General features: G+C 38.7%; 1 protein-coding gene across 2 annotated transcripts in view; it reads right to left on the bottom strand.

Moving 5' to 3' along the window:
- Nucleotides 1-115: 115 nt before the first annotated feature.
- MAN2B2 (mannosidase alpha class 2B member 2) overlaps nt 116-10933 on the bottom strand; it is a 31296-nt gene continuing 20478 nt past the window's right edge. For both annotated transcript variants that reach the window (XM_080588971.1, XM_080588970.1), the window contains 11 exons: nt 10581-10767; nt 9545-9678; nt 7167-7423; nt 5171-5362; nt 3969-4221; nt 3753-3863; nt 3462-3654; nt 2658-2810; nt 2201-2313; nt 1199-1316; nt 116-351 (listed from right to left, as the gene is read on the bottom strand). In XM_080588971.1, coding sequence (XP_080445097.1) covers nt 257-351; nt 1199-1316; nt 2201-2313; nt 2658-2810; nt 3462-3654; nt 3753-3863; nt 3969-4221; nt 5171-5362; nt 7167-7423; nt 9545-9678; nt 10581-10767 — 1806 coding nt within the window. In that variant the 3' untranslated portion in view covers nt 116-256. The remainder of the gene's footprint in view (nt 352-1198; nt 1317-2200; nt 2314-2657; nt 2811-3461; nt 3655-3752; nt 3864-3968; nt 4222-5170; nt 5363-7166; nt 7424-9544; nt 9679-10580; nt 10768-10933) is intronic.

Genomic DNA, 10933 nt, shown 5'->3' with positions numbered 1-10933 from the left:
GAATGCTTACACTGAAACACTAAGGTCATTTTTGTATTTTCAAATTGAACACATTTCAGAAAACACACATTGTAAGTAATTAACCAACAAAAATACCCACAACACAGGCCAACAGTTTAATTAAAGTTAGAGTTTATTCCAAAATGGCTATTCCTTTCATTAACAGCAGTAGAATGTTTTCCAAGACCATCACTCATGTCTTTAAACAGAAGCTGGAAGCTATTACATATTCAGTCCTGAAATATAACATCAAACTTTATTGATCTTGAAAGTACACAAAGAAAGTTCTTATTTCCTTTGGGTGAACAGTCACTATGTAGTTTTCTGATATGTTTCTACTGTTGGAGAATCCTGTAAGACACAGAAAAGGTGGTAATTTATTCAAGCAGCAGCTTTACTCAAATGTACATATTATTCTATCTTAAAAGTTTTAACTCATCTATTATGTAAAAGCTAGTGTCTGAGCAGGTTCTCCTTAAAGCTGTAAGTAGCATGGGACCTAAGATGCACTTATTCATAATATTAAAATATACATTTACTTTTCGCGTATTGACTCATACCAGAAAATGCAAGCAACTCCCCAGTCATGCATTTTTCTTCATTATGATTAAACAGCAAGCAAGTTCCTAGCTGCAAGTCAAGTAAAGCTCTGAAATCCCAGCTAGCCCAGGCCAAAATGTCTGCAAACTTTTTACAAGGCACGTATATGGTGGTAAGTGACAGTAAGGAGAATGTCCAAGTAACTAACTGGAATGAGAAATGAAACAAAGTCACCCACAGAACTCAACCTGAGTGTCAGCCGTAACTTGAATCCTATCCACACACAGTCCTTCAAGCTGATTACGGTGGTGGGTTTTTAATTCCTGCTGTCTGTTTTTCTGGAGCATAGGCTTAAATTTAGATTAACACAACTCATCAGCATCTAAGAAAGTCAATGTGTAACAAGTGTGACTTTGCCGAGTAGCCACTTGTATCTGGACACAGATAAAAGTTTGAAATGTTTCTGGAGTTGACACTTCCAGGCAAAACAAGCCATCAGGGCTTGCAGGGAATCTTTGCTAAATGCTACTGCTTGCAGGCTATGCTGGCTACCAGGTTTGTCATACAGATGAACAGATTTTTAGTCTTGCAAATGCAGAAATACTTTCAATCAGACAACTCATCAAGCTTCAGACACCAACCACCTTGTTTCACCTACCTTTGCTTGGATTTTGTGCAGTCTTCCACTTCCACCGCTTCAAAGTGTTTATGTCCCAGGTGCCAGTGAGTGATCGCTCTTCCACTGACTTCACTGATCCTAATCCCTTCAGCAAAGACTGTGAGTAAAGAAACAACTTGCTGAGACTAGTTTAACACCCACCGGTCTAGTACACAGTTAGTCCAGAGCAGAACTTCATCTATAGCAGTGATCTGCCAAGCAGAGCCGTAGCGACTTCAAAAGTCTGCTAGGTCCCACAACACAAAGGCAACTACAGACTCACCAGGCTGCAACTAAGAAGCTCGGATGCTGAGAGCCTCCTCTGCGTTGTAGCAGAGTTCTGAGCCTACTAACCTCTCCTTTCAAGAACTGAAACTCTTACTGAACTTTTAAAAACAAAATGGAGAAGAACCCTACACCTTTTTTCACCTGTTATTGTCATCAAAATCAATATTTCATGTTTTAAAATATACACCTGCCATGTATTATAAAACAATCTACTTCTATATGAAAGACCGGACAAACAAGAAACTAAAAATACACAGTATTACAGAAGTGATGAAAGTTTCATTAACACGCAGAAATAAAATATAGAGGAAAAAAATGTTTGCTTTCTTTAATTCTGTCCACATTTCTTTAACTGTAAGTACAACTTGCCATAACTAAAGAAACAGCAAAATAGACTCACCCTCTGCTAAGGAAGTGTTATACAACCAAGAGCTCAATGGAACCAGTCCTACAGATATTTATGCAGATCTTCATACTGTGCCTATGGCAACTTTATATGAAGTAAGAGCTTCTGTGGTGCAAAGCTGATTAAAAATAAGTCCTGCTTTCCTCTGAGGCTACAGTTACAGTAGTAACTATACCATATCCACCTTTCATACAGTATCATATCCACCTTTTGTGGTGTCTGTAGAACACAGGACATTTCATGGTAGAACCTGTTCTCTCTGGAACAAAACCACCTTCAGCATTGTTCTACCTAGAAGGACTAGATACCTTCAAATTCACTGTTACAGGTTGAGACAGCACAGGATCCTCTCCAACTTCATACAGGTGCCTAATTCTTAGCAGGACACGACTGAAGTCTGCATCACCTTGTTTCTGTTTACCTTTAAGAGAAAACAAAAGGCAAGTATTTTCTTACTTGAAGATCAAAACCAGTTTTCAAACAGTTTTTTGAGCTTTACGCTCTCAGGGCTCGAACTCGATTCACATTTTGGAACACTAGCTAGAGTACTAACAGCAAGCACCCAGTTCCCACTGTTAACAGGACATGACACTAACTCATACAGGAGATGTATTTTAATAATTGAGTAAAGCGATCATAAGGTACAATTAACTGTCTTGATAAAGGATTTTAACACTGAATAAATAAATGTATTATTCACAGAAGAGGGAAAAATAGAAAGCCAGCTTTTTGAAATATAACATCCAGCTACTATTTTGGACCTACCCATGCGAATGCTGCGGACCTGCTCTGCATGATTAGAGCTGTATCTCCACCCTGGAATGCTCAGGGTCTGGACATGAAGATTGGGTGGGACAGTTATAGGAGAACTGTGGACTGATTTCTGCTGAAGTTGTCCGGGTAGCTCTGGTTTATCTCCTCCATGCAAAAAGGAACAAGAATGGACATCAAACATCCATCACACATGCGCGGCTGGCTACAGTACTGTGCAAGGGTAAAGAGATTTTTGCTTTTTCTGCCAAGGCAGATCCAAAGCAGATGCTAGACTTTCTCCTCCGAGGCCTTCTGAGATACAAAGCAGAAAGCAGAATGATTTTAACTGCTGGGGAAGCTTCCAGCAAAGCAGATTTCACTGCAGCCTGAAGTTGCTATTCCACTACCAGACCTCAGTTTTAGTTAACAAGTCAAACAAATATTTTTAAAAGAATGACTCAAAAAAGGTCATTAAGGAATCAGCATCCAGGAAGCTGACATATGATATACTAGCTACTTTGCACTAATTCCCCGTGCGGACATTTTGTTCTCATTAGATGCTTTAAAATTTATTCTCCTCCAAGAGTAAGAGATAATTACATAACAAGAAATGTTTCACAGACTTGGACAACATCCATATTTGAAATTAATGCAAAGTAATTAACAGTCTCTAAATCTGCCTTCTAACTCACTGTATACTAACTTCATCACACAGGAGGCTTGAAGTCTGCATTTACAAACATAACAGCACAAATCAAAGCAAAACAAGTAAGTCATTCCGATGCTAAAGATAGCACAGAGGATGGAAGGAGTTACCTGATAATTGTCCAAACATTACAATTGGCCTGTGTTCTAAAGCCTGCTGGCTTGTCCGATACAAAACACTGGTGACAGACTTGGTTCCTAAAATAAGCCAAAACACAGGATGAACCACTGAAGAGTCATTCAAAGTGAGATTGTAATTCAGGTCCCACTGAAGGTTGTTCCACAGTCTCCTGTGAAGCATCACCTGTATTGATAAGGGAAGTATCACAACAGTTACCAGCCATGAAACGTCTCCTTGGGAGACAAAAAAAACACCAACCAACACGCATGCCTATTTGTTACCTCCATGTGTCCATTCCCTTGACTTGAGACACCATGAGCTCTTTCTGCAAGCAGCGTCAGCCTTGTAGCATTGTCTTCAATGTAGGCAGTCTGGACCATAGGATAATAGTTCTGAAAACACATAGTAAATCATGCAGTGTTGATATTAACCTAGGTAAAAGTAATGGAGAATGAAGATGAAACACGATTGAGTTTGGATTATGCCTTGTCACTCACCCGAGCTACTGTGTTATTCACGTATGTCTTGAATGGTCTTTTCTGAATCTGATATCCATTGTCGTCAGTGTAGAGTAGCTGTCCAGTGTTCAAATTTGTGCTGGTTCTTAGAATTGCCTCACGATTTACTTCCAAAGGCCCAACACTGTATTCTTGCTCTATCCTATGGCAAAGCAGCTTCCCATCATAGCCTTCTGGTACTAAATACAGCCTTGTATACATGGCATATATATAATACTGGGCAGTAAGGTTACTGTAAGAAGGAGAAGGATATGCACAGTTTATCAAGTGGAGCGCTAGATCAGTTATGTCAAGACTTACAAATCTTTCATGATGTTATCACACACACAGAACAACTTTGTTGCCTGTATTCAACCTATGTAATTACTGAAATTATTTTCAGTTTAATTTTCAAATGTACAGATATTCAGCTGAAATAAATGATACTTGACAATTTTCTTTAACGTTGCAAGTGTAAAAAGGACTGTTCGTTAGACTAGAAAGGTTCTGTATTTCCTGAATATTAACAATCAAGTTTAGAAACAATTATGACTCCCTAAGCAACACACATACTGCAAGAATACACACAGTTCTACCTATGTATTTTTTCAATCCCACAATATTCATTTTGATGGAAAAATTCCACTGTTTTCAAACAGTGTTTCTCAGCTACAATCCTTGTACAATGTAACTTAAAGCAAAAGGCTTTAATCAAATAACCAGATTTAAAAGAAGGTGAGGAGGTTATAGATGGATAGGATTTTAACACAGAAAAGTCACTAGCTCATTAAGGAGCCTGAGTGCCCTTGTGTAGGATTCCCTTCTTTGTCTTAAATTTACTTGTAAGAAAGATTTCTACATGTAGGAAAATGAACCATTATGTCCAAATTCCACTCGTATAGAAGACGTGAGCTGCAAATTTCACTGAATTGAATGGAAACAGGATTCCAGCAGAAACTACGTTATGAAACAAACCGCAAACGTAACTGAGCAATCTTCCCCTCCATCTCCCCAGTAATATGACTTATCTAAAGGAAGCACTTTCTCAGCATTAGCATGTATCTGCTAAGCATAGTTCTGTTGTCTGAAACTTTCACAGAACACAGACTCCACTATTCAGGAGGAATTACACAGAGCTACTCTCACATACAGCTACAGATGATTAAACATTCAAGCAAAGTGAAGATGTAACAGCGTTGCACCTGTAGAAATATTGCCGTATCTCTGTCACTAAGTTTCCAAAAACTATTTCCATTTCCACTGCTTTTGATACTGGAACAGCAGAAGAATTTGGGGCAAATAAGTAGTTATCTGAAATGGGTCCTTTCATCACGTCTCCATTCACGTGGTACTCAAGGAACTCCTGGGTCAACTGGACAGTCTGGTTAGTCTCCCTGCAAATGCATGGAGGAAAGAAGTTGTATTACCTATAAGCACATTTCGTACATAACAGATGCAAAGCTGGAATGAGGTTTGGAACGTAAGAAAAATCTGTTTCCTCAAAGTAACAGATTTGATAAAACTTAGGAAATGAGAACAGCAGAGAACTAAAGTGCTCCCTGCGAAGACAGCTGTCAGTGTGTAAATAAAATGAGCTTCATGCATTTTATACTTCTGTAAAATAGCAACATGTTAAAACAGAAACAACGCTTACATTACCTCATACTTTGAAGTACAAATGAGAGTTGCTACAGGATCAAAAACAACCCGTTGTACAACAATAAGGTACACCATGACATAATAATGAATAATCAGATTATTTTGTCTGATTTTGTAGCTATACAGAACCATATTTAACAATGATTTCCATATTTAGCAATGGTAACAAGAATATACTGGCAACAGGGTAACAAAAGTCACACACTCAGTACCTACTTTGTCTCCTTCTTCTCCCCCAAAGCCTACAGTTAAACTATTTAGGACCTCATTTCACTCTCTGCAAAGTCACGTGAAGATAATTTAAGATGCTACTGCCCTCAGCCATCAGCTTTGCACCTCTACTGGAGCCTTGCTGGCAAAACAAAAAAATCACTTGGTCTGGCATACAAACGTAAACTGCCAACAGTTCTAGCTAGTGTTAATACAGCAACCTATGAACTGTAATAATTGAGGATCAAAACACATCCAAGTTTTCCTATTACTCCTGGGGGCATTTCCAGCTCTAATACTCCACTCTTTTCTACTACTCCAAACCAAACTTGCTGAAACCCAAACATTCTTGGCTTGCCTGAAGCTGTATAATGAAAATGAATATCCCACTTTTCCTACATGCTGAATTCCAGCTTTTGCTGCCTGCCAGAACAGGGTAAAGAAAAATGGAATTTGAATTCAGATTTTTGTTCATCTTTGTTATATTCATTAAGGATTCCTCAAGAGATCTGGAGACAGTTATAGAAAGTACTTCAGGGCTCTTGGCTCATGCCCATCTATAGTTTTTAAGGCTGATTTCTAACTATACTAGACAACAATTTCTCACTCTAGGAGGCAGAATTACTAACAAAGGTGAAAGAGGTCTTGCAGTCACTAGGTCAATGTAAAAGAGGTCAGATCTTCCAGCAGTACATAGCTGAGAATCTTAATCCCGAGCAAGCAAAAAGCAGCACAGCTCCACTGAAGCTCAAGAAATCAGGCCAATTCACATTAGCCAAGAAAGACAAGCTGCAAACTGTATATCTCACCTCCATCTTGATTGCTCTTCCATATTATTTGCCTAATTAAGTAGAATTTGCCAAAATACTTCCTTTCAAAAATTTGTGTAGCTTCCTATCATAGAAACAGCGATACAGGGCTTGTAAAACACTAATGAGTATAAGCTCTTGCTCCGTCACTCATCTGCTCATTGGGTAAGCAAAGTGTATGTGTTACTTATTTTTAATACACACAGTCATGCCTCTCTTTAGTTTAAGAGTACAATGAGATTCTTCTGATTTACTAGTTAATACTGTGATCTGCCACGCTATCTTATGCTGATTGCATGGTTAAACAGGGCAACAACATCACAGAAACAGTATGGAATCATGTCCATGATAGCATCCTCCTTTCTACAGGAAATGTGAACTGCAGAGAAAAAAATAATTATAACAAACACTTTGTTAGTTAAGTCTCAGATTTTAGGCACACAATAAAGTACTTCGACTTATTTTTTACAAAAAGGTTTTACAGAATCTGAAATGTTATTAAAAAAGCAGGCAATCTCACCTGTCCGTAATGCTGTACATTAGATTATTGCTTCGGTCAAACATGATCTGGTAGCAGTCATTAACCACAGGAAGCAGATCTGGGCTTTGTTGGTCCCCACGTGTTGTGTCTTTCCGCTGGTATTTAACTGATTTTCCAATAAATACAGATTGCTTACCATTCGAGGGCTTAACAATATATTTTTTGTAGCTCAAACCACTTATTTCAACTAGAATATACAGGTCATAGGTAGAATGGGACTCTGCTGAACTTTGAACCTGTAAGTTAACACACACAACAATGCTCCATTACGGAAAACTAATTAGCAAGGCAACTGACCTCACATGTTGTAAGCCCTAAATTATGAAAATTAACTACAGCTAGAAAAACACATTTCTAAACATGTCACTCTTACACTTCTTAATTATAATGTAGATCCATGTTGCTTTTAATTAGGAGTTTAGTGACCTCAGATTAAGCTTTGCCATAGTACTGAAGGGAAGAGGGTTGCTAAGTGAAGTCCAGAGTCTGATCTTATTTTAATGGGAACGTGGGGTCACCGATCTTGATTTAAGATCACATTGCAATATGTATATGTAAGCAGAAATAACTGATTAGATTTACTTGTGACATAACAGACTGAAACATAAAGGAAGTGACATGTGTGAATGTGAGAAAATTGTTGGCAAGAGGACAAAGCAACCAGGCACACCCTCACCTTAAGCAAGACATAAAGAGAGGGAGGTGGAAGCATGTGCCATACTTCTGTGTAAAGAGAACACCAGTGCTATTGAACATCAAAATACCTTAAACAATTTAATAAAATTACTTTTTTTTAATTACACATATCCTTCCCATTAATATTAGATAATTTGTTACTATCTATTTGGTGAAAGAAAGTGGACTCCATAAATACCATACAGATTACATAGACAACTGGGTTAGTTGCCACTACCCAGAAATTAAAGTTGTCTTTACCTTCACACTGGGGATTGGCATATGGCCACCTACTCATACCACAGACCTCATATCCTTAGTACCAAGAGGGCCCACCTCCTATTCTCTGCCTTCCCTACACAACTCATATGTGTGGTACAGAAGAGGCAGAGTATTTGCCAAGCCTCGTTTCCCCTCAACCTATACTTGTATCAAGGTTCTAAGCTAAAGATTTCTCTCCCAAGGGGAAGGAATTTGTGATATAAATGAACATTTCAGCAGCACATACTAGAAGAAAAAGATCCCAAACCACCTTCTCTTTACTGGTAAATAGATTTCATTCAGCCTTAAGTGACCACCCATGTGCACATATAAGTAACTTTTAGCAAAAAAAGAACATAGACCAACTACGGAATAGAGAACTTTTAAATAAAAAGTGACAGCTTGACTTCAGGGCATCCTAAATCCTGAAATAAATGCTTTAAAATACATTTCTGTCTCCCACTTGTATGTTACAAGGCTAAAATAATTAAGATGACAGGAATTCTGGGAGGTTAAGTGGCTGAAAGGTAAGCGTGACCATGCACTAACCGAAGAGACTGATAGCTTCCAGATGAAGGCAATATACCATCACCGTGTACTTATGCAGAAACACCAGACAGCTGTTGTGCATCACTACCTGACCACAGTGTGCCTTGACACATCTGGGTAGTAATAAGCCACGGCATTAATATTCACAACTCTGTCTGGCCAGCAGAAGTTGCTGGGCTATCAGGCATCCTGGGGACAGAGTGGAGCATCTGGAAGTGTGTGCAGCCTCTTCAGGGCTTTATGTGCTGGAGGCATTCCTACAGGTTTATCAAGCCATTGATGGTGATGCGCTCTCCAAAGCGGATGCTCCTGAGAACAGCTAATGCTAGCTTTCACATGAGGCCTTCTTCTTCCCTCCTGGGGAACAGCTGGCCTTGCCTTGGAGCTTGACTATGATATAGAATGAGGTGGGTCGCCTTGGCAGCTAGTTGTCCCCTGTTCCTTTTGGGCTTCTGAGACTTACACTTCTGAAATCTTTCCTCCTGCCCAAGGCCAGCCATCAGTTGTACAAACAGACTTGTCAATTGGAGGGCAGGGCCAGGGCTATATTGGAAACCTTTTTTTTTTTTTTTAAAAAAAACAAAAAGCAAAGAAGTGCAGCGTGGTAGACAGCAGACATGCAAAGGAGAAACCAAACTGACAAGAATAGCAGGAAGCCCTTTTGCACATTAAAGGAAAAAAAAAAAAAAACACCTCTATTTGAGAGTGCAGACAAGAAAAAAAAAGGAAAACATTTAAAGGACGCCTACGAAACCCCAACTTGAAGTAATCCTTGTTTTCACTGTAATATTACGTATTACCATGTAGCATCAAGTCAGTGAGAACTGGCAAGTGAGAGAAAAGCAACAGAAAGAAAGAAAATTGTGAAGTACCTGTGCCGGTACAAAATGTCCCAGTTCATCATATACACTCATCGATGAGTGGCTGACAGAGACAGTGACAGAGGTGGTGATGTTCCATGCCAGTGGATTATAGACAATAACATACTGGTCAACATCTGTAGTACCTTTGGGTACACAAAGGAACAAGAAGAGCTATTAGTCACTACAACTACTTTTCAACATCACATTTTAAAAATGTATAGTTAAGAGATCTGTCTAGGTACAACCATCTTACAACATTTTAGTGTAAAACCCTGCAGTAAAACTTCATGATTGAAAGAAGTAGCACATTTTACAGTACTTCATAAAAAACCTTCTGCTTTTTGTCCCCCTATTATTTACCCAATAAAAAATACCCTGTATTCAGCCAATGACACCTGAGTTGAATGTAAAAGCATTTAGTGAAAACAAGCGGCTTACCACAACTCAATGTTATGCAGTATTAACTTTATGAGTTATACAGAAGATCAAATGAGAAGCCTAATCTAAAAACAACCCTGTAAAAAAAAAAAACGAATCAGTCTGCTGTGCAGCCTATGGCACTGTTTACATTTGACAATTTAAAAAAAATTCCAAAGTCAAGAAAAAAAGCAATGCAGTCTTTAGAAGACCCCTGAAAATTCTTCTACATTGTTACACTTGCTGGCAGTATGCCATAGCAAGAACCTTTAACTGTGATTTTTACTGCATAGGATTATGCTGCATAATAGGCTTTGTTTAATAATTACACCAATCACCACCTCTTTCTCCCCTTTGTTATATGGCTGAGGTCTGAATCTAGGAGCCAGGTTTGATACAGGCAGAGCTCTGACCCAGTGCCACACAGCTAAAAGGTCCTGTTTTCAGGTGCTTGAGGTCTGAGAGCTCAAAAATTCAAGCAAGTTTCCTCAGGCCTAGCAGGTCTCAGAAGGTGAGAAGGATTTTCCAGCAGTGGTTCAGTGGTAAACAGCATGTTGACTTTCTCCAAGGAGAGCACATTAACTTTCATAAGGTACCCTGGAAATTGGAAAAGCTACGTTAAAAGTACCTGGTTTTCCTGAGTCTTTACTGTAAACAGAAGAATAGACGTCTCCATTCTTTTTAGCATTGTTCATGTCAAAGATTAGGGAAGCCATTAGCTTCTTTACATTGAACATTCCGTACATTAAATTATCCATGTACATGTTCTTCACCTTGGGAGACTCTGTGCCTGTTATACCGTCATGGTGCTGGACCTTACATTTAAGAGTAGTTTCAAAGGTTACAATGCAACTGGTTTGCCTCCCCCCCAACCTTCTTTATATTTTTATTAAAGAAAAAAAAAAGCACAATCCAGTAAGTCATTTCATTTAAAAAAATGGTATCACAGCCATATTTACACATTCACTTTTTGCCTATTCC

The sequence above is a fragment of the Anser brachyrhynchus genome, assembly GCF_964034855.1.
Source record: "Anser brachyrhynchus genome assembly, chromosome: 4".
Classification (NCBI taxonomy): domain Eukaryota; kingdom Metazoa; phylum Chordata; class Aves; order Anseriformes; family Anatidae; genus Anser; species Anser brachyrhynchus.
Note: the sequence above shows the minus strand (reverse complement) of the source record. Positions and strands in the feature narration are given on the sequence as shown.